General features: G+C 37.4%; 2 protein-coding genes across 4 annotated transcripts in view; one reads left to right on the top strand and one right to left on the bottom strand.

Moving 5' to 3' along the window:
• Positions 1-12,694, bottom strand: part of USP45 (ubiquitin specific peptidase 45) — a 66,230-nt gene extending 53,536 nt beyond the window's left edge. For 2 of the 3 annotated variants that reach the window (XM_074333330.1, XM_019738879.2), the window contains exons 1-5: positions 12,594-12,694; positions 8,420-8,529; positions 4,088-4,260; positions 3,614-3,717; positions 1,399-1,499 (exon numbers count right to left, since the gene is read on the bottom strand). In XM_074333330.1, the coding sequence (XP_074189431.1) occupies positions 1,399-1,499; positions 3,614-3,717; positions 4,088-4,260; positions 8,420-8,519 (478 nt within the window). In that variant the 5' untranslated portion in view covers positions 8,520-8,529; positions 12,594-12,694. Of the gene's footprint in view, positions 1-1,398; positions 1,500-3,613; positions 3,718-4,087; positions 4,261-8,419; positions 8,530-10,628; positions 10,648-12,593 lie in introns of those variants that run through there. The other variant, XM_074333331.1, reaches the window with a different exon arrangement.
• Positions 12,695-16,552: 3,858 nt separating this feature from the next.
• On the top strand, positions 16,553-22,691 carry LOC109451019 (thiosulfate sulfurtransferase like domain containing 3). Its single transcript, XM_019738880.2, has 4 exons — positions 16,553-16,707; positions 20,510-20,683; positions 20,858-21,017; positions 21,313-22,691. Exons 1-4 carry the CDS (start codon positions 16,635-16,637, stop codon positions 21,383-21,385), a joined length of 480 nt encoding a protein of 159 aa, XP_019594439.2. The 5' UTR covers positions 16,553-16,634; the 3' UTR covers positions 21,386-22,691.
• Positions 22,692-23,623: the final 932 nt, after the last annotated feature.

Below are 23,623 nucleotides of genomic sequence, written 5' to 3' on the forward strand. Positions count from 1 at the left end.
TATACTCTAAACCTCAAGAGGCAAGATAAAACTGTTTTTGTTTTACCACTACATATCAAATAAAGTATAAAACCTGGGATATAGTAGGTTTTATTATCCTTACTAATATTATTTCATAATTTTGAATGAAGAAACTGTTTCCCTATTACTATTAATTTATATTAACATGTATTATACTGCTTATGTTAGATAACAAAGTATATAATTAACCAAGTATGTATCATTACTATTGTAGAATATTGGTCCCAGAGAAGTGCTTTCTAAATGCTTGGGTTTCCAGACTAACTGGAGTGTCCTTTTTATTCATGGTGGGCCCCTCAGACCACACTTGATAGTTTTATGTTAACAAAGCTAACAATGTGTCTGTTTTTATTTATTGTGGGTGCCTAGACAGCTTATGGCAATGAAATGAGTCAGGATGGGAGCTAGCCATGCCAGAAGGACCATCCATGTGAATAGAGAGTTGGGGTCCAGACACTGAGTTAAATCATGTGGCCAATCATTCAGTAAGTCATGCTTATGCAAGGACACCCCAATAAAAACTCTGGACACTAAAGCTCCAGTGAGCTTCCCTGGTTAACAATACTGTGTGCACTGTTACATATCAATGTGGCAGGAAGGTGAGGCAGCCTGACTCCACAGGAGAATGTACAGAAGCTACATGTTTGGGACCTTCCCAAACCTGCCATATGTGTCTCTTCTTTTGGTTGGTCCTGATTTGTATCTATTTTTTGCTAAATAAAATTGTAACTATAAGTACAGCACTTTCCTGAGTTCTCTGAGTCATTGTAGAAAATTATTGAACCTAAGAGGGTAGTTGGAACCCCTGAAAATGTAGCCAATTGGTTAGAAATGTGAGTGGCCTGAGAACCCCTGAGCTTGTGATGTGAGGGCAATCCTGTGGGGGTACCGGGCCCTTAATCTGCAGGGTTAGCCTAACTCTAACCTTAAAGTTAGTGTCAGAGCTGCACTACAATCACATAAATATGACAGAAATCATTTCATAAATATGTGTTGGGCATTAACAAGTATTTTTAAATCTTTAGAAAACATCTCAAAGCCTCACAACAACTGTACACAATAGAACTATTATCCTAATTTTTTAAGTAAGGAAACTGAGGAGTAAAAGCCACATGGACAGTAAGTAAACTTAGGTGGAGCCTAAATTCAAACTCAGCACTGTCTGACTCAAAAGCCCACGATCTAGCCACTACCCTCACCAGCTTCTCATTACTGGTGATGTAAATACAACACAAGATAGCTACCTAAGAAAGCATGGCACTTATACTGAGAGATGACAGTAACACTAAGGTACTCTCTAGGAATTTATGAACTCTTTATATGAAATATAAAATACTGTACTTTAATACAAATTTCATTAGCAACTGATCAACTTACTTGTTTGCGTTTTAGAAACATGTTTCTGGAGAAAATCAACTATCTGAGCCAAAACCTTCTTATTACAATGCGTTGATAACTTTTCATCACACTCGTAACACCTGAAAAAATATAAAATCAAAGTAAATATTATAAAGGTATATTCAATTATTTTGCATATCAAGTAATAAAGTTGGCATTTATCTACTTTTGTCTTTAAATTATGGGGTAATGGAGATACACAGTGTGAGGCACCAGGTAAATCTAGAGAAATAAGCAGGGGACAGTTCAAACAGAGCTTTATCACTCAAATTACAGTTTTGGTAGTTTATCGTACAGTGCAATGATTCCATGAGCAGTTTTCAAACAGGGGAATAGTATGATCCTATTTACATTTTAAAAACATCACTCTGACTAATGTCAGATTGGAAGGCATCAGGAACAGAAGCAGATCAGGGTAGAAGCAGTAGAGCTGGAGAAAAATGAACAGAATTATTTTATATTGTTTCAAGTATTAATGTAATGAATTAGATATAAAAGATAAGGGAGAGGGAAGTGTCAAAATCACTGCCATGTGAAGGGAGAACTGGACGAGGGTCTGTCAGTGAATCGCAAACAGAAGTGATTTTACCCCCAGGGGACATGTGGCAATGTTCTGAGAGACATTTTTGACCCATATTAGTGAAATTTTCTACTAAAATTGTTAAACTTTTTAACGTTTAAGAATTAGATGGAAAAAAGAAAATAGTCACAACCTTTAAATTTCTATAAATGCAAGCGACAAACTTGAAGTTTTTCCTTTGAAAGGGAAATAATTTTACAGACCCCTAAAGGTGACTAAATTATTTTCATATAATATAAACTTAACACATCCACTCACAAAACTCAATAAATTCATCACCCTTATAATAAAAGTGAAAGTATACAATTAAACAAAAACAAAATGACAAAATCAATTAAAACTACAATACTAATTTATTATGTTAGATAAAGCTTTTTTGCTGAAATTAAATCATAAAATTATCAGACCATAATTATGACCCTCTGAGCTACAACGGAAGTTCTGACACAGATTCACTTGAGAGGAGCCTATTCTATCAGGTGTCACTCAATTCTCCCATCACGTTTTTCTATTTCATTGGTCCTGAAACTGTGACCCCTGGACCAGCAGCACTGACAACACCTGAGAACTTGTTGGAAATGCACATTCTTAGGCCTGATCCCCAAATTACTAAACAGAATCTCTAGGCCTGAGACCCAGTGATCTATTTTAACAAGGTCTCTGGCAATTCTGATGCAGCCCTAGTTTGAGACCACTGCTTCTATTCAGACTACAGAGAAATGTTTATTGAGCTGCCGCACTAGGGATCATTCCCCCACTCCCTTGGCTACAATACATCATTTACATATTAAGTTTCCTCTTTTTGCCCCATTCTCCCCAATACTATTACTTGGGGCCAACAACAACAAAACACAACCACAATAGCCCCTGACCCTGTGGCAGAATTAAATTATAAGATGATAATCTCTCCTAGAAGCCAAAATATCCTTACATTAATTTTAGAATCCTGAAATGAAAACATAAAGTTAAAATATTTCCCTCTCAAGGAAACTTGAAAACTGAAAATTCATCCAAGGAACCCTAGGAGTCTATAGATTCCAGGTAGAACATTTTTGTTGTAAAATACAAGGAAAGCTTTTCAATACAGTATTCACTTATACCACTGAAACAGTGTGGTATCCTGGTAAGAGACAGGGAATCAAAAGACTTGTTTTAGTGCTGGGAATTTTGCTTTGTAACCACAAAAAGGTAAATGACACTCAGTGTCTTTATATATAAAATGAGGGAACTGGACTTGATTCCCAACCAAGCTTACATAGTAAAATCACCTGAGAAGTTCCCTTTCCCCTACAGAGAATCACCAAACCACTTAACTGCAATTAGTACCTTCCTCCTCTAGAACTCTAGGAGTCTGTATTAGCGAGTTCATTATGAAAAACTAGCGAGAATTTTTCTTTATTGTACAACAAAAATGTTAAAGTAGAGAGATGACTAATTTTTTTCTTATTTAAATTTTATATTCATGGGTAATGTTAATTTTCTTAAATTATTCCATAGGCAGTATTCAGGCTAAAAAGCTTAAGCTAGTATAACATCTTTTAAATATTTTACCTATAAAGCTCAAAGAGAAAGATATTTTCCTAGTGGACAAAGTACTAACAAAATCTAACTTACCATATAATCCATGTGCTCAGACTAATAATAATGCAATGAAGCTCTGTTCTCCAACTCTTGAAGTGTTTCAATGAATGCTGGCTGTCTGAGTTCTTCCCACATCCCTAACGATGAACAGAACACTATTTATATAATTTACACATAAATTTGTTTCAAATTAACCAAAATTTAAATCATACTCACAAAAAACTTCTAAAATATAAATAGGCAAAAGCAGGTCTAGATATAACTGCTGCAAATGGGCCCAATTCCAAGTTTTTATAAACCACAAATGGTTGTTCTCTGAATAAAACACACCTTTTACTTTACCTTAAATATTTCTAAGCTCAGCCTTGGAGAGTTCTATATAAACATAGAATAAATTTATCTGAAGTTCTAAGCATTAATAGAATGCTTAGACTAATAGTCCAACTCAAAATAAACATTTAAGGAAACTATTTAAGACAAATTCACACATAAAAATACTTTTCTCACCTGAAAACCACACTTGAGGCACAACCAAGTGTCAGGAGGAAGTACTGGCTGTCCATCACAGAATCTTCTTTCTTTTAAACATTCTGAGCAAACTGACCACAGATTCTCAGCTATTGCTCTTTTCACATGATTCACACTGACAGCATGACTTACATGTTGGCAAGTGAAACCTACTGAATAAGACAAAACAAAATTTAAACATTTTCTTCGCTAAACCAAAGCGCTACCATCAGTAAGCAAAAGTCACTAACATTACAATGCTGTTAACTAAAAAGCAGAGATTTTTTTTTAAAAAACTAATAACTCAAAAGGATACATACCGCATGATTCCATGTATAATACATTTGTGAAACAACATAATTATAGAGTTCGAGAACAGATTAGTGGTTGCCAGTAGCCACAGATGGGGAGAAGGAGGTGTGGTTATAAACAGGGAGCACATAGGGTGGTGATGTTACAGTCTGGTATCTTATTGTGGTAGTTACAGAAAGCTACCCATGTAATAAAACTGCATAGAACTACACACACACACACACATACACACACAGACACACACACGAGTGCATGTATATTTGGTGAAATCTGAACAAGGGCTAAGGATGGCAATGATGTCAGGTTCCTGGTTTTGCTATTGTACTACAGAAATACAAAATGTTAAATCAGGAAAGGTCAGATGACAGGTGAACAGGACCGCCTTGTACATTTCTCTGCACCTTCCTGTGAATCTAAAATGAGTTCAAAAATAAGTTTAATAAGAGAAATAAAGTAGATTACTTATTGAGCAAATATTGTGTCAAGTATTTTGAATGTATTTTCTTTCCATTAGGATACACATGTAAAATCTTTTCACATACACTATCTCTGCTATGATGGTTTTTTCATCATTGTTGGGAGAAAGAAAAACAGGAACAAACAATGACATAATTTGAAGGAATAAGAATTCTCAGAATTCTCCTTAACGAATATTCCCAAATAACAAATGATTTTGAATGGTCCTTAATTACCCTTTATAACCAATTCCCAGTGTGTGGAGGTAAATAACCAAAATATGTTTTTAATTCTTCAAATAATCATATTCTTCTCCCAAGAGCACTTTCATTTCTCCCAAATACCTGAACATTTCAATTACTTCACCTCCAATATCTCAAACACCAAACCTACAACTGCCTGCCAAAATCAAACAGAGACTGAGTAACTTGAAGAGGGAAACAGGAGTACGGTCATTTCAACTTTCTCCATTTATCTTTCTAAACGCAAAGCATTCCCTTTCACCTACTAGTTAACTAGAGAGAGGCTAAGTATTACCTCCATTTCATCCTGAAGACTAAGAATATGATTCCTGACAAGTTATTTATAATTTTAACAAAAATAATATGTAAGTCTGATAAAAGATTTAAAACTTCTAATTTTACACCAAGAGCAAGTTATAAGAATAGACATAAAAGGAGTAACTCTGAAGTCCTATGTTTGAAAAACAAGGACATGTGTCATAAAAAAAGGACACATGTCATTAAAGAAAGGGATGTTAGGGGAAGATTGATAAATGACCACATAAGTTCAAGACGTAGAAATGGTTTACCACATGTCATTGCTTTGAGATTTACATTTTAAAATTCTAAAGGGAAAATCATTCCACATACCTCCTATATCATCTTTGGAGTGGAATGTGGCCACGGTACAACTTAACCATTCTCTTATTCTATAATTCAAATTTATAAAACTGAAATTGTTAATGAATTCAAGATAAAAAGGCATACTAAAAAAAGAGACAACAGGACCAAAATGGAGACAGTTATATTAAGCGCTCTGTCACCAAACTAAGACTTAATACCTAACTTAATTACAGTTTCAGCCTCTCCCTGGAATGGAATCTTAACTAGTCAATCTGGAATTACCTGTCAGCACTAATAAGGTAATCTGCTAGGACCTCTACTATCCCCTAAAGGAAGGTGACCTTGCCACAACAAATCTGCTTTTTGCTGGTATAACCTCCTTGTCCTGTTCTCTTCGGCCTATAAAAGACATCTCCTTGGAGCTCCCTTCTATCTGCTAGGTGGGATGCTTCCCAATTCATGAATCAGTGAATAAAATCAATAAATAAGATCTTTAAAATTTATTCAGTTGGATTTTTTTAAATAGGTTCCAGGCCCCTGAATTAAATCTTTTAGCTTTTAAATATCTCAACCGCATATACTTTTTATAAGTGAATTTAAAAGTTTGAAGTTTTCCTGCAGGAGCTAACCAGTGTTTAAATGGAATTGTCTTTTGTGGGGGAAAAATATAAAAAATTTCCTTCTGTGTTAATAAGCCAATTTCCTCAGTTTTCTATAATTTGGTTAATCATACAATTGTCTAAATTTCATTTGACAAGTCGGTCCTCTAGAGAGTCTTGAAAAATATAAAAATATATTAAAGTCTATAGTTGTTTCACCTGAACAAATCAAAAACAGTAATCCAAATCTCCATGTTGTCCACTTTAAATATTAATAAAAACTTTACAAGGATTCCTACCAGTTTGCAAATGGTGGCATAAAATCAACACTTCCCCTTTCTCCTTTCTCTAAGGGCAAAAAGAACAAGAAACAAATATACAAAGTTCATTTTCAGAGAAAGCAGGAGACAGCTGAATAGCCGAGTCACAAATTAAGTGGAAGGGCTCCACATCAAAGCAGCAGAGATCAAATAGTGCACACAGAAGGAAGCAGAGAGAATACTGCAGCTGTAGATTTCATAGAGAACAACACATGCTTCGCACACAGAACAAAACCTAGATCGCTGTGCTGGAACAACAGTGGCAGGGGCTCCCCTACATCCAATTTTGTTTTAAGAAGAAGCAAAAGGGAACTTCTCATTCACTAGAAACAAAAAGCAAGCCATATCTGCAGCAAACAGTCCTGTCTCTATGGCAGTTAGGGAGAAGAGATACTTTGGACACTGAAATAACCCAGAGCTGCATAATCCTGCTGGTTGGAAAGAAGTAAAGGCTAAATGAGTTCCAACTCAAAATTCCAGTTAGGTCTCAACAGTGTGCTGGCCCTCCAGCCTACATACTCTAAAATTTACTGGTCCAAGAAGAGTAACCCTACTTCAAAAAATGAGTAATCAAAGAAAAGTCAAAGCCGCAAATTCTATACAAATATAGGAAGGAAGGAAGGAAGGAAGGAAGGAAGGAAGGAAGGAAGGAAGGAAGGAAGGAAGGAGGAAAATCATGGCACAGCGATCTCTGCCATGAAAAAAACACACGAAACAGAAGCAAATACTCTGGCATGAGGTGGGAAAACAATAGGAAGTGACTGACAGAGTTCAGGAAAGAAGTGGAAGAAAACAAAAACACAAAACAAAAATGAAGGCAAAACTAAAAAGAGCATAAGGTGACACAGACACTGCTGAAAACACAGTAAAGGATACAAATGAAAACAGCAGGGAAAATGAAAAGGGAATAGGAGTTTTAGAGGATTTGAGAAAAAAATGACTGTGGAAGGCAGGCAAAGAAGAGAGTTAACGTCAGAATAATCAGAATCCCTAAAGAAAACCATATTACTCAGTTTCCCCGAAAATGAGACCTAGCCAGACAATCAGCTCTAATGTGTCTTTTGTAGCAAAAATTAATATAAGACCTGGTCTTATTTTACTATAAGACCGAGTCTTTAACATGATATTATGATATATAATATAATATAGTATAGTATAGTATAGTATAGCATAGCATAGCATAACATAACATAACATAACATAACATAACATAACATAACATAACATAACATAACATAACATAACATAACATAAATATAATACTGGGCCTTATATTCATTTTTGCTCCAAAAGACGCATTAGAGCTGATTGTCCAGCTAGGTCTTATTTTCAGGGTAACAGAGAGAACATTTAAAGATACAATTCAGACTTCCTTCACACAGCAATCTAGCTATCCTGAAACACTAATCCAAGTTAAAAACACATGAAAATGGAAATAAATTAAAAACGTCTTTTTAAATGGACAGCTGAACTAGTAAGAATGGAAAGGAAATCCTCCCAGGCCAAAGCAAGCCCTGAGCCAGCAGCTCCCCAGGGTCATCTGCCAACCTCAGTGGCTTGAAGACTTGGTTTGAACAAGCCATGAGAAACAGAACAACAACAAAAAAGAAGCCAATTCTAATTTACTTTATAAACTAAACAAAATCTCAATAAAAACACCAACAGGATTTTTTGGAACCAGTCAAGCTAATTTTAAAGTTCACCCAGAAAACGGTAAAAATAAAGAGCAAAGGATTTATTAATTAAAAACATATCATTTCTTTTCCGCAACTTTTTAGGATGCCAGATATCACAATTTACCAGCAATGTCATCTGAAGAGTCTTCATCATGAGGTACAGTAGGCCTTTTACTCCTTTTGGCTTTCTCAGGTAAAGCTTTGGATGGCTCTTTCACCCGCATCTGTTATTTACTGAAAGGTAGGGGGGAAAAATGAATAGACTTTAATCCTCAAAATTACAATTTTATGTATTTTACTTAATGCACATTAAAATTGAAATGACTTCAACTTTAATTGGTCTACTAAATCAACAGAGGAAGAATAGTAGAAAGTCAACTGAAACCAAAGAAATCTTTATTAAACCAATATACAAATGGCACATTACATTTGAGTTTTTCCAACTACTACCTAGATATATACTGCCAGGTGAATGAAGTTTTGACCAACTGAGTAAGTGCTGCGTCTGGGTCATGTGCCCCTCTTACCCCTTCTCCTGTCCCACTAGCTAGGAGATAGTAGGAGCTGAAAAGGCCACATATACCAGGGATGGAAGCCATGTGCCAAACACAGTAGAACGACCCTACCTGCGCTGTATGACTTAGCGCTGGGATACTGAGAAATAAATTTCTATGCTTTTAAGCTACTGCATTTTTTTCTAATTATTTATTATGAAAAATTTTAAACATCAGAAAAAGCACAGTATAATGAATACCCATATACCATCTAGACTCCACATCTAGAACATTTTGCCATATTTATCTAAATATTAACGTGCATATAGACATATATATACATGTATGTATATTTGTTTTTGCTGAACTATTTGAAAGTTGCAGAGAGCATGTATCTCTTAAGAATAAGGATATAATTATCAAATCTAAGAAAATTAACAATAATTCCTTAATATCTCATATCCCATCATATTCTGATTTCTATATTGGTTTTTTGAATAAGGATTCAATCAAGGTTTGCACGTTGTATTGGTTATGTCACTTTAGTATCATTTAATCTATAACTGTTCCTCCCATAAAAGATGGAGAATTAATAGTATCTTACTTTCCTAAAACACTAGATTTTATAACAGATCAGGGCAGTCAATATGAGTCACCTTAGAGATCTTGTTAAAATGTGGGTTCTGATTTAACAAGTCTGGCACAGGACCTGGGATTCTGCTTGCCTAACAAGCTCCCAATGGGAAGCCCCTGCTGGGGGTCCACAGACACTTTCAATAGCAAGGTTGTATAACGTCCCACACTGAATTTGACTATTCATGGTGTTACTTACCTCTCTTTTATATTTCTTAAAAACTCACTTAATTCTAAAGATTTTAGATACAAGTTAAGCATTTTTTAAACTACTATATTTTAGTCTCTGTTAAAGTAGCTTAGCCTAAATCCTACCTAATATCACACTGCTCCATGGCTAAGCTACACTGTAATTTTCATGGTTATTTATTTGCTTTTATTGATCAAGGTGGAAGACTCTTTCCAATTCAGTAATAAACTCCAAATCTTGATTTAATCATACCATGTTCCACATGCGGGAGCTTTTGAGTTTACCTTTTAAGAGGCATCTAAGTCCAAGGGTCATCACTATTGAACTGAACTGCAACAAATTAAGGGCTTCAGGGTCACAGAGATGCCCAAGGCCTCCGAGTTCCTTGACCACTTCATTTCTGATTGCCTTCTCCCTCCAAACTTCCTCATCCACTGACCCCCTACAGTTCCACCTTGCAAAATCACTAATTCAAGTATTCCACTCTCTGATCACAACTTCAAGTTCTTCCAGCTTGCCTGAATAGCCACTCCTATTCTCCTTTAGTGCCCAGGCTAACAAGAAGCTGCATCTCAACAAGTACTTCCAGGATCACTACAGTAGGGCAGGGAAAATGGGACATGGCAAATGGAGTGCTGGTTCTTGAAGTTTCACTTGAATGTGACACAAGTTACGTCTGCTCGTATTTTATTGGCCAAAACAAGTCATACGGTCATATCTCACTTCAAGTAGACAAGCAGGGGTGGGTAGGGGGGTAGGCGACAAACAGTGCAACTTTATCAGGTACACAGAAAGAACAGAATATGTGTGCACAGCTTGAAAGACTACCACATCAATCCTTAACAGAACCCAATCTTAGATGAACCCATTGACCACTTTCTCCCTATCTGTATCCAAACAGGCTGAAGAAAGTCTCTTAAGAAAGCAGATTAGGTCCACTAAATTCCTAATCACAATCTCAAATGGATCAAGACATCTAATTATCTACTACTACACCTTCTGATCAATTTACTTACCTATACCCCTCACACAGCAATTTGAAACCTTTTTCACTCGACCAAACCTCCAACTCCTCCATCTCCCTATTCCTCAGCATAGAATCTGGTCTTTTACTTTACTGAAAAAAAGAGACGTGATCAGATGGCAGATCTGATCTTTCCACCCCAAGACTTACAAATGTACCTCCAACTATTTTAACTTGATGTCCTAAGAAGAGGTAGACGTAACTAATAGAAGCCAGGAAAAATGGCCCATGGGAAACGGGTCATATTTTTTTTCCAATTACAGATAAACTCTTGACAGAGATGAACATTAACACATAGATAATGCTGTCAGAATTAAAAAAAGAATCTGGTATTTGACATGGAATCAGTAAAACACCTGTGCCTTCTTTGAAAAAACACTGATTCAAACTTAACTTGGCAATTTCCAGTGATTTTTAGAGTCAATTTTCAGTGATTTTTCTGACATTTACAATTATGTCTAAACATACAGAATCATTTTGGACAGTAATCCACTATTTATCAATCACTTGTCTGTATACCTTTCTTTTTCAATTCCCTTTAAAGCAAAAAGAGACAAGTTCAATTATTAGAGCTTCAAATACTTTCTATCATCAATATTGTGTCTGGGGAGTTCCAAGACCACCCTCAACATTTGGAGATTCACAAGGACTCACAAAACACAGCGTATAGTTGTACTCACAGCTGAAGTTTATTACAGCAATGTGTTATAGTATGGACATACAGCCTGATCATAATGGAAAAAAAGCACAGGTGAAGTCTGGATGAATGCATCTGCACGCTTCCTTATGTCCTCTCCCTCCCAGAAGAGGTCAAATCCAGCAATGTCTGTGCACTGTCTCTGCTCAGGAAAGCCCATTCTGGACTCGCGGACCCAGGATTTTTATGGGGGCTGGTAACTTCAGCACAAATCATATTGTACAGCATAAACCACATTGCGTCCCGATGCCAAGCAAGGGCTAACTTTGCAAGTAGGCCTTTCTAAAGATAGCAGTCTCAGGCCTACTTATGTTAACTCTTTTTAGCACAAATACATTCTGGCCATTTTTCTCAAGTAGTTTCCCAACCAAAGTTTTCAGTTTTCAACCTAAGCATCATTCTACCATGTCTTTTTTTAAACATAAAATGTACAATTAAGTTGCTTAGAACTGTTTTTTTTTTTAAACAACTTATGCCAAAAGAAAAACCCATAGCCTCAAAAAAATATATGTATTCCTACTCTTAAAGACTCTTGGGCAATTATTTTCAGCGGTTGGGTTGGGGAGGGGGGTAGATTGGGACACAGCTCTCCTTTTAGATACCTGGCTCAAAAAGATGAACAGTACTTACTATACATACTCTTACTGTGCATCACACTCGGTTCTAAGCACTTCAATGATACTAACCCCAATTAATCCTCACAACCCCCTTGAGATAGGTTACTATGATTTTCCCCATTTTACACTTGAAGAAACTGGGACCCAGAGGTTAAGTGACATGCAGAGGTTTCGGAGCCAGTTAACTGGTGGGTGGGGATCTGGACCCAGGGAGTCAGTCTCCGGGGTTTCTAATACTGCACGGTGCTGATAGAAACCCTAGGTCACTAACAAAAACATCCCCAAGTTTTTGACGAGGAAATGCGTAGTGAGGAGCGAGCGCCGGAGGAAGGCCGGAAGGGTGTCGGACGCCGCGCGCCGCCGGCAAGGTGAGGCGGGGACTCGGGCTCCTCCCTGTAGGCCCCTCTCCCGCCCCTGCTCCCCCGGCTCCTCCCGCCGGCGCCCGGACACCGGGCTGGCCCCACCGCGCTCAGGCGGCCCACGGTGACCGCCTGGTGCTCCCAAGTATCGGGAAGACGAGGGCGCGTGGGGGCCTCTCTCCCAGGCCCGTCACGCCACAAGGGACCGGGGTCGCGGAAATGAAGACCGAGAAAGTGCTGCGACCCCATCGCCGCGGCGACCCATCGCCATACACCCGACTCACCCCGCCGGGCCTTGCCTCCGCGTCTACAACCACAAGAGACTACGCCTGCGCGGCTGTCGCGGCCAGCAGGGGCGGGGCCTCAGCGACCGCCCCCACGTCTGGGCAGGCTGGGGGCAGCCCCTTGCTGGCTGCGCAGCCAGAGTAGGGCGTGGACAGGGCGGGCCCGGCTCGGGTCGCGCCTCCGTTCTCTCTGTCGGCAGAATCCGGTAGGCCCCGGCTAATCTGAAAATAATAGCAATGAACTCCCAGGTGAAGTGCACAGCTCTGGAGTCGGGATGAAGTCCCACTTGTTGCTGCGTGCCTGCTGGGGCAGCCTCCTACTTCCCTCCGTCACACTCTTCTGTGCAATAAAGTCACGGCTGACATCCATCAGATTACCTTGCTTTTCTTCATCATTATTGTCTTACCTGTCGTTCTCATTTCCTTACTAGACAGGAAATTTCTTGATCTACACCTATACCTCTTCGAAGCTCAATTATCGGTTAAAGTGGTCTGCACGTTGCGGATGCTGAGTAAAAGTAGTTGGTTTGAAAATATTTTGTTTGGATGACATTGCAAACATCAACACTAGATATGGATAAACTCTACAAGTCTTGTCATCTTTCAGAACTCTTCACCAGGGGTCAGGTGTGATGTTACGGATAGAGCCTTGGGTTACAAGTCAAGAGACACTAGAGATCAACCAGAACCTCTGGATTTTTCCTTAAGAACTCTACTTCATTTCTTACGAAATAGTTAAAATTATTTCCATGTACAGAATTTGGCAAAGGAGGTTAATAGATGTTTACATTGTATGTATGGAAACCATTCGTTCAACAAATATAATTACAAATATGACAGTCAATGTGCTAAATATAGGGATACATAATCACATTTTATGGTAGGGGGATTTTTTTACCTAGGGGAAAAAATATTCCCCAATATGAATAGGTGTGTTGTGTACTTTTGAAGTCAAAATTGTCTACTTCATAAAACTTTTCATTTATTTTAACATCAGATTTGAAACAGAACGTGGAGTGGGGAAAGACATGCAAACTTGAGATAATGTAAATAATTTGTGTACTAAAATGCATTGCAGTAAAAGGAATTTTTTAAAAAGCATATAGTGGAATCCAATTTACAGTAAAAAAAAGGAATATGGAAACTTATCTTCTCTTCCTCATAAAAAGAAATTTAGGGATAATGTAAATCACCATACAATACTTAAATTTTTCTTGGAAATGACAAAATTCCAAAGCTATCTTGATTTCCAGTAGATGTACCCTTAGCATGAACAAAATCTCCAGAGACTGCAATCTCCATTCAAAACTTGGGATGAGTTAGGGAAAATTGTCTAACACTAAGTTTTTATTTCTTATGGTCTGCAAGCTATTTAGCTTTTCACTTAATTGAAAGTAAAATTTACTCTTTGAGGGATTCCTCAAAGGAAGAAAATCATTTTTAAATGGTACCCAGTAAGTATACATTCAGTGCTATTGCAAAGACGTTATGACACAACATCAAATAAAAATACAAATTTGCTTGAGACGAGCTAACTGTGTATATATTTCAAATAGTATTAAATATCTTAATTTACCATCATTGTTCTGTCTGGAAATATATGCAATACTTTGCTAAACTATAAGTTGTACATATATCTTTTAATTTTTTCTTGTGTATTTTTGAAGATTCACTATATAAAAGTAATACATGACAGTTTAGTATGAAGTTCATCTTTTCTCTTTCCCACACTCCCATTTCCTTTACTCAGAGGTAACATTCTCTCTCCTCTGTTCACAGTTTCTTATGTATAGTTTCAGGAATTGTCTATGCATTTGTACCATATTTTTATATAATTAACATTTGTTAAAAGAGAACACAGTCAGAATACATTACAGTCTACATTCTATTCTACAACTTGATTTTTTTCACCTGACAGTATATCTTGGACATATGTCCAGATTAGCCTCATTCTTTTGAGTAATTTCTTTGGACTCCGATGAATGGATGTATCTTTTTTTCCCAATCAGTCCCTTATCAGTGTATATTCATATTTACTTACTTGTGCAAATATTTTCAGTAGATAGACTATTAGCAGTGGAAATGTTGAAAAACAGTTGCATGAAAGGCAATACATTTTCTAATTTTTCATTTGATTTTTTCTAGTATCTGGGGGCTTGAAGTGGACTTAAAAAGACATGGAAAAAATCCCAAGTCTCTTAAAAATCCCCTCCTTTCCTATTGCCTTTCACTTACATTATGGCAAAAATAAAATGAGTTGTTTGAGAAATAATGATTCATATCAACTTAACAATTATAGACCTTTCTCAGAAGAGTTAAACTATTTCTCTCCCTTTCATCCCACTTTAAACCTTACTGACTCTCTCTGAAGGAAGAACTCAGACCCTTGTCCAAGGAGCAATGATCAAGACTGACTCTCTTGATGAGATTTTTTTTTCTTTAAGGACTCCTAAATAAACCAAGTTTGACACTGAGCTAGGTATAGGAAGATATATTCATCTTTTCAGGAAAAAAGTAACACCAGAAAATATTTCTCAAATAATTAGTTATGAACATTGGGAAAACAATTGTTTAGTAATACATGCTCTTGCAAAAGCATAAATCTAATTAAATGTGATTCATTGAGGCCAAGTACATTGTTCCCATATCTGTGTCCATACCTGTGTTTTATGCTGCATATCTTGTTTCAAAGTTAATCCACAAAATAGATTACACAGAGACTATGGTTAAACCCCAAATAAGTTGTAAAAACGTAACTGTAAGTGATATCATTGCTATAGAATCTGAAGTAGTTTTATTAATTATTAAATTATTGAACATAACAACTTAGAAGTGCATGAAATTATTCCTTGGACACATACTTTAATAATTTCATTTAGAAATGAAAACTTTTTCATTGTGATTGAATTTACAGTTAAATACAACTTTCATTGTGCTTGGAAACCAAGTTGAGAATAAATTGAAAACAATTTATTAGTAATAAAAAATTTTATGTGGTAGGCTGAATAATGCCCACCTCAAAGGTGTTCTAATTCCTGAACATGATGTTACCTACCATGGCAAAAGGACTTTGCAGATAAAACTAAATTAAGGATCTTGAGATGGATCTATCCTGGATTATCCGAGTGGTCCCAGTGTAATCACAAAGGTCCTTATAAAAGGGAGGCAGGGGATCAGAGGAAGAGAAAGGGATGTGACAACAGAAGCAGGAATCAAAGTTAGAGATTTGAAGATGCTAAACTGTTGGCCTTGAAGATGGGGAAAGGGACAACTAGTCAAGGAATGCAGGCAGCCCCTAGTAGATGGAAAAGATAAGTAAAGAAATTCTCTATCGGTTCAGCCTTTTGGCTAAGATCAAGTGTAGAAATTCTCCCCTAGAGCCTTCAGAAGGAACACAGTCTTGTTGACATCTCAGTTTTAGCCAAGTGAAACTTCTGACCTACAGAACTGTAGATAATAAATTTGTATTGTTTTAAGCCAGTAAATTTGTGGTAATATGTTACAGTAGCATTTGGAAACAACACATTTTTTAAAATAGTTGGACCTAACCTAACAAAGCTGTTATTAAATATAGTCAATTATCAAGTTGTGGTGAAAAGATGACAGCATAAGATTAACTGAATACTGACATCTGTTCAACCAGCTATTAGATTTAAGAGCAGTTCTGAGGAAAGAGCCCATGTCGTTTGCTTTAATCCAATATATGAGACTTCTCAGTTAAAAAGTAAACTGGAGAAAAGTATTTACTTTAAATCTTTAAATATCCTCTTAGGTATATTTTCTACTTTATACCTTTGAACTTTGTCTCTCCTTGAAGAAATAATAATCAAAACAAAAACAAAAACAAGCCTACCCCTTCGTTTCTTTCCACATGATTTTAAATTTTAAAGCAGGGCACGTTTGGGTCAGCGATTACGCCTTGTGGCACTACCCGGTTCGGCCGGCGCCTGGCTGGAGGGCGCTCAAGAGCCCGGCGCTGCACGCCCGGCAGCGGGTGAGGAAGGAGGAAGCGGTCAGCGGCCCCGCGGGAACGAGCAGGCGATGCAGGGCCCTCGGTTGCTGCTCGGCAGTGCGCGCCGCTGGATCCTCGGGTCCGCGGAAGCTGCGCTGTGGGGTGAGCTCGGTGGTCCTTGGAGGGAGGGAGAGCCCCTAAGCTCGGCCCTCAGGGAAGGGATGGCATGGGTGGGGGAGTTCGATTCTGTACCATTCCAGTTAAAAGACCCATTACTCTCGGCACCGGGGGATTTAGCGCCCGCTGACAGTTCTTGTTCCTACAGATCCCGGGGGACGGGTCTGCGGCTGCCCTGGGGGACGCAGGGAGGGTGGTAAACATTGCTCCGGGGAGCTCGCGTAGAAAGGCGTTTACAAAGGTATTGGTGCTTGACTGAGAATAAAGGTCAGTTCGTAACTCGGAAGCGAGCCAGATGGCCAGTTCCTGCCCGGGAGAGACGTACTGACGAGCCCCGCCTTGTGAGTTACACCCGTGACCCATCAGACAGCAGCGCTCATGGCTTGATGAAACGCTCACCTAGAATTTTAGCGTGTTAGAAAGACAAAAGCGCCACCCCTAGTTTTACAGATGGCGGAGCAGAAGACCGAGAGCGACGGTAGTTAATAGTGGCGTTAGGTCTAGAACTCCGCTCCAGCCTCCAGCCGCTTTGCTTTACCTGCTGCCTCCCCTTTAGCAACAACTGTTATTGGTGGCTGCAGGGACAGGAGCGCCGGCCTAACACTGTGTCCCGCTCCTCCCCTCTCCCCCGCGCAGGTATTCCATTTTAACTGTTGGTACGTTCTCTGTCGTTCAAGATGTACTTTTTTTCCTATGTAAATTCTTTGTTGATTGTTTTTTTACCATGTTTAACAATCATTTACTGAGCACCTAATCTGCCAGACCTTCTGCTGGGGATACAGCCTCAGCTGTTGACTTCACCATTTTGTGGAGGAGAGAGACACAAATAAACAATCACCACACAAAGCCCAGTCTTGTGAGACTGTAATGGAGAGAATAACTGACTCTGAGTTGGAGAAAGTGTTAGAGAAAAAGTGTCTTTTCATTTAAAAAAATGTAGTTATACATGATTATAGTCTCATATTAAAACAGACAATACAGCACAATCTAGGTCCCCTTTATACAGCTCCCCATCCCACTCTCCACCCAGATATAGTTTGGTACAAATCCTTCTAAACACTTTTCTATGCATATACATAAATAAATGTACACATAAAATACTACATGTATGTGTTCTGTAGAATATAAATCTATATTATAGGTCACATTTTATATATTATAATGTGTTCTGTGCATACTTTTCTGTAATTTTTTTCTCTTAGGTTTTCAGAAGCTTTCCATGACAACACGTAACTCTTTTTAATCATTGCATGTATTCCATAGTATGAATTACCAGTTTATTTATCCAGGCTGCTATTGATGAACACTTTGGTTTCCAATTTTTTGCTATTATATAAAGTTCTTCAGGAATTAACATTGTACCTGCCTCTTTGGGGTATGTACAAGTAGTTTTTACTAGACTAGATACCTAAAAGTGGAATTGTTGGATCAAAGTGGTGGTGACAGGTAGCATTTAACTGGGTCTTAAAGGAGAGTAAGTGTGCCAGGTAGAGATGAGGGAGAAAGGTATTCTCTTCAGAAGGAACAGTGTGCCTAAGTCATGAAGAAAAAGTGAAAATAGATATTTACTGATTGTACTATATAGATTATTTAAACCTCACAGCAACTCTAAAAGGTTAAATAATATGATTGCCATAAACTAAGTCCCAGAGAGCTTAAGTAATCTGCCTAGGGTTACAGAACTAAGTGGGCAAGCAAGCATATGAACCTAGTTTTTCTGATTCTAAAATCCCTGTTCTTTACCACTATAAAAATGTAGTTAGAGCACATGTATACTTTTCTCCTGTGCTACAACCCATGTTTGTTTAATGTTTGGTATATTTCAAGGGAATTAATTATATCTAGTAAATACCAAGATCTGAGTAATAACAATATTTGATGTAATGATGTTTTACTATTCATTGCTTTTTTTGGCAAAGAAAAATGTTTCAAAATCACAAATTTATAGAAACTATTTGGAAGGCATCTTGGAAATAGTATAACTCATTCATTTTATAGATCAGGAACTGAGGCTCACACAAAATAACACTTAAAACACTGAGAATTGTCAGCTCAAATAGGTAGGCAAGTGACATAAAACCTCATCCACACTAATGCTCCTCTTTGCTCATGCACTGCTTCACAGAAGGCTTCTGTGGCTGTACAGGCTTGTAGCCTAGGAGCTTAGGCTATTCCACACAGCCTAGGTGTGCAGTAGGCTATACCATCTAGGTTTATGTAAGTGCTCTCTGTGATGTTCCCACGATGATGAAATTGTGTGATGCATTTCTCAGAAAGTAACCCTGTCATTAGTCGACACATGACTATATAATTTTGCCATTAATTTGAATTGTCACTGTTACCAGATACTGAATTCTCATAGATGGTATATTTTGGGTCTGTTCCTATGCCAGTTTTACACTATTTAAAACAATTTCACGTTATATTTAATAAACAACATTTGAATCATTCTTATTACCTTTCTTATAGTAGTCATTTTGTTGTGAAATGAATATTAACAATATTTTTGCTTTTATTTTTAGATCTTTTGGGTTTTCTTCCATTATTTTTAAAATGTAATTTTGGACCTATAGAAGAAGGACAAAAGTAAAATGGAGTTCCCTTTATTCTTATCCAATTTCTCCTAATGTAAACAGCTTACATGGTACAATGATTGAAACCAAGGAATTTAATATGGATATAATCCTGTTAACTAATCCACAGATTTTATTTAAATTTCCCGTTTTTTCACTGATGCCTTTTATAGTCCCAGATCCAATCCGGGATGCTACGTTTTATTGTCATGGCACCTTAGTTGGCTTCAATCTGTGACAGTTCCACAGTATTTGTCTTTCATGACCTTGACACTTTTAAGAGTACTAGTTATTTTGTAGATTGGTTTGTCTGAGATTTTCTTCTGATTAGGTTCAGAGTATGCATTTTTTGGCAAGAATACTAAGGAAGTGATGTTGTTCTCTTCTCAGTGCATTATATCAAGCAGTACTTGTTGTCAACATAGCTTATTACTAGTGAAGTGATCTTTGAAGAATTGGTTAGTGGTATCTTTCAGGTGTCTCCCTTTGTAATTAGTATCTCTTCGGGAGATACTATCCCATTTGTTATTGTACTTTCACCCACTAACTAACATCTGTCAATGGTTCTTGCTGCAACAGTTATTACTGGGGGTGTTTACCTAGTGATGATTTTGTTTCCATCATTCCTTTTACATTTGTCAATTGAAATAATCCCTTCTCCCCACTTATTTATTCAATTATAGCCTTATATTAGTATGGACCTATGGATTTGTTTTATGGGTTATTACCCATTACCATATTATGCTACCAGTTATTTACCAGATACAGTGCCATTAAGCACTTACAAATGGTTTCCAATGTATGGTCCCCACATCTAACACATGGCTTATATCTTCGCTTGGTAAGGGAAAATGAAATTAAAATGTTCTTAATATTGTAACTTGGATCACAGTAAAATTTACTAATTATTTGCACAATTCAGTGGTGAAATGCTTTATTGTGTTTACAAACTCCCTCCTATCAAAGGGCTTGGAGAGAGTAGAATATGGAGCTGGCACAAAGCCAGTCATTGAGCACGCGGAGCACGAGGATATGGCTGCACCCTGCTGCTCAGTCGGGCTGTGTGCAAAATACATACATCAAATACAATTTAGTAAAGTCAAAAGATCAGGTATAGTTAGCGGACTGGAACCAGGGGGGAAATTCCTTTGACCTTCTCTTTCCAGATATTAATAGTGATGTCATTTTGAAGGTGTCTAAATTATTCTTTCCAGGTTTGAAGTCAATGAAAGGAAATTGCAACAAGTTTTGTACTACGGTTATTAAAGGTGTCACTTATAAGGAACTTAAAAACCTCTTGAAGTCCAAAAAAATTATGCTAATTGATGTTAGAGAACCATGGGAAATTCTTGAGTATGGAAAAATCCCCGGGTCTGTCAATATACCACGTAAGTGACATGTGTCTTAAACTAATTCATTACAAAAATATGTATTCAGTAATTTACTGTACCTAAAATTTAATTGAGATTCTTTTTTTTTTAATTTATTGGGGTGACAATTGTTAGTAAAATTACCGAGATTTCAGGTGTAATTTAATTGAGATTCTTAACATTTTCTTTCAGTGGATGAGGTAGGTGAGGCTCTACAGATGAACTCAAAGGACTTCAGAGAGAAGTACAACGAAGTAAAGCCAGCCAAATTTGACAGTCTGGTGTTTTCTTGTTTAGCCGGAGTGAGAAGCAAGAAGGCTCTGGACACGGCAATATCTCTGGGCTTTAATAGGTATGTAGATGAAGGATAAAAATGGATTCAAGAATGTGTATTGCAATGTTCCATGTGTTACATTTTTATTAGTCTACTGAAGAATTTTTTATTACTATGTTAGCAATGGCAGGATAGCTAGACTAAGAGCCTCTAAATTTTCATCCTATTCAAAAGTAACATGATCTTTTAAATAGGCTTAAAGTCTAAATAGTATGGTGAGTAGCCATTGCATCTCTAAATCTCTAAAGTTTCTATCAATCTTGTTATAAAGCAGGAGAAAATGTTTACAGCACGATGTGATGTATGTTTTCAGTGTTCAACACTATGCTGGAGGATGGAAAGAATGGGCAACCTACGAATATTCTGAGAAGAAAAAAGAAAACTGAATTTTGGAATACAAACTGGCGCTTACCTTGTGTACATGCAGCCTCGCATAGTGCAATAAGCAAAAGAATAAAAACGGAGCTCTGGCACCACTGGCTAATGGGAAGGGGATTTTTGTACAAGTCAATTATTTGTTGAATCTTCCTCAACTGTAAATTGAGAATACCACTTCCCCGTCTAGTTCCCAAGGCTACTGAGGATTGATTGAGATAATTTAAGTGACTTGCCATGAAATACAAGGGTTGGGATTCTAGGAATTAATTTTTAAATAGTTTAATATAGTTCAATAGTATCCCAAAGGGCCAAGTTACTTGTGTTATTACACCTTCTGTGTGTCAGAGGCTAGGAGCTAGACCAGTACATTAACAGACTAAAACACCAAAAGTCTGGGATCCTTCTAAGGAGGTGAAATATGAACAATGAAAATACATTAACAGCATCCAAAGACTATGGCAGCGTTGTGACCAGCATGATAGTGATACAATTTTCAACTTAAAAATTAGTATGACCTACGGGGATGGAAATCAGAACAGTGGTTGCTTCTGTGGAGGAAACATTAACTGGAGAAGGCAAGGAGGGAAATTCTAGGGTGATAGAAATGCCCTGTATCTTGAGGTGTTGGTGCATAGGTATATGAATTTACCAAAATTCAATGAAGTGAACATTTGAAAATACGCATTTTCAACTGAGCGTTGCTAGATGGGAGGGAGTGGTGGAGATAAGGGGGAAGGTGAGGGGATTAGAAAGCACAGTCGGTAACCACAAGATTACCAGGGGATATGAAAGTCAATTTGGGGAATGTAATCAATAATGTAAAGATTATGTAGGGTATCGGATGGACACCTGTCTCATTAGGGAGACCACCTCAGGGATGATGTAGATGCCTGATCACTGCACTGTACACCTGAAGCTGAAGCTGAACAATAATGAATGTCAACTACAGTTATATATGTATGTATGTATGTGTATATATATATATATATATATATATATATATATATATATATATATTTACAAGAAGTGGAGTACAGCATTAGGAATAGAGACAGTGGAAATGTAATGGCTCTGTGCGATGTCAGAGGGGTAGATGGGGGGAGAGGGGTTATCACTGTGTGAGGGATATAAATGATAAATGTTTAAAAAATACACATTTTCTGTAATTATATCTCAATTAAAAATAATGAAAATGGAAAAAGTTTAAATGTAAAGGACTCCCACTGGCATGGGTATGTTCCTTTGGAATGTTAAATCTTATATTTGTTAGTACACTAATGTACTGGTAATAAAATAAACTTGTGCTTTCTTCCATCTGTGCCTTTTCAGACCCATCTTTGTTTAGTCTCATTTATGTAGTCATTCAGATCATGTAAGGCCTAGCAAGTAACTTATTTGTCCTAAATGACATATTAAGCCACTGGAGAATCTGGAGTAGGGATGTGATGTGATCACCTTGAACTTCTACTCTGATGTCTAGTTTTCAGCAGAGCAAACTCCCTACAACTAGAAAAGCTGGAAAATACATACATATAATACGCACACATGGGCGTATGTACACACACACACACACACACCAATGTTGGTTCATCTTCTACAGCTTTCCTTCTTGGATAGTGGCTCTTCAAATCCCCTCTGCCTTAGTAATTCTTTGATGCTTTTAAACAGATTTTATTTACATAAACAAGTATTACTAGGGCAAATGTACTAAGGCAGTGAAGATTTGAAGAGCCACAATGCCAGAGAAGGAAAGCTGTATAGAACGAGCCACCGTTGAAGTACTGGGCCCATTAAGGAATAGGGTAAATATGCCAGGCTTTTAGTTGGAACCCCTGAATAGCTATATCCTAGAAGTAGAGGTTAACCAGAAACTGACCAACCTTCATAAAAATGTCAGCCAGCTTTGACTCAATTACATCACTGAATGAATTAAGGCAAATCAACTAAATCCCTGAATGAATTAAGGTGATCTTCTTGATACCCGAAAGGCCTACCAGAAGTCCTCTCTTGGAGAAAGGTACCATTATCTAGCTACAGCAGGGCTTGGCAACAGTAAGTATTTTAAGTTGCCATAAAATCTGTCGCAACTACTCAACTGTTACTATAGCACAAAAGCAGCCAGACAGTACAGAAACACCAGTGTAGCTGTATTCCAATAAAACTATTTATGGTCACTTAGGTTTGAATTTTATACAGGTTTCCTGTGTTCCCAAATATTCTTCTCTTAATTATTTTTCAACAATTAA

The sequence above is a fragment of the Rhinolophus sinicus genome, linkage group LG05 (genome assembly GCF_036562045.2).
Source record: "Rhinolophus sinicus isolate RSC01 linkage group LG05, ASM3656204v1, whole genome shotgun sequence".
Classification (NCBI taxonomy): domain Eukaryota; kingdom Metazoa; phylum Chordata; class Mammalia; order Chiroptera; family Rhinolophidae; genus Rhinolophus; species Rhinolophus sinicus.

Coding starts and splice junctions, on each gene's coding strand:
- LOC109451019 (XM_019738880.2), top strand. CDS start 16,635: ATGCAGGGCCCTCGGTTGCTGCTCGGCAGTGCGCGCCGCTGGATCCTC. Junction 16,708..20,509: donor CGCGGAAGCTGCGCTGTGGG/GTGAGCTCGGTG, acceptor TATTCTTTCCAG/GTTTGAAGTCAATGAAAGGA. Junction 21,018..21,312: donor ATATCTCTGGGCTTTAATAG/GTATGTAGATGA, acceptor GTATGTTTTCAG/TGTTCAACACTATGCTGGAG.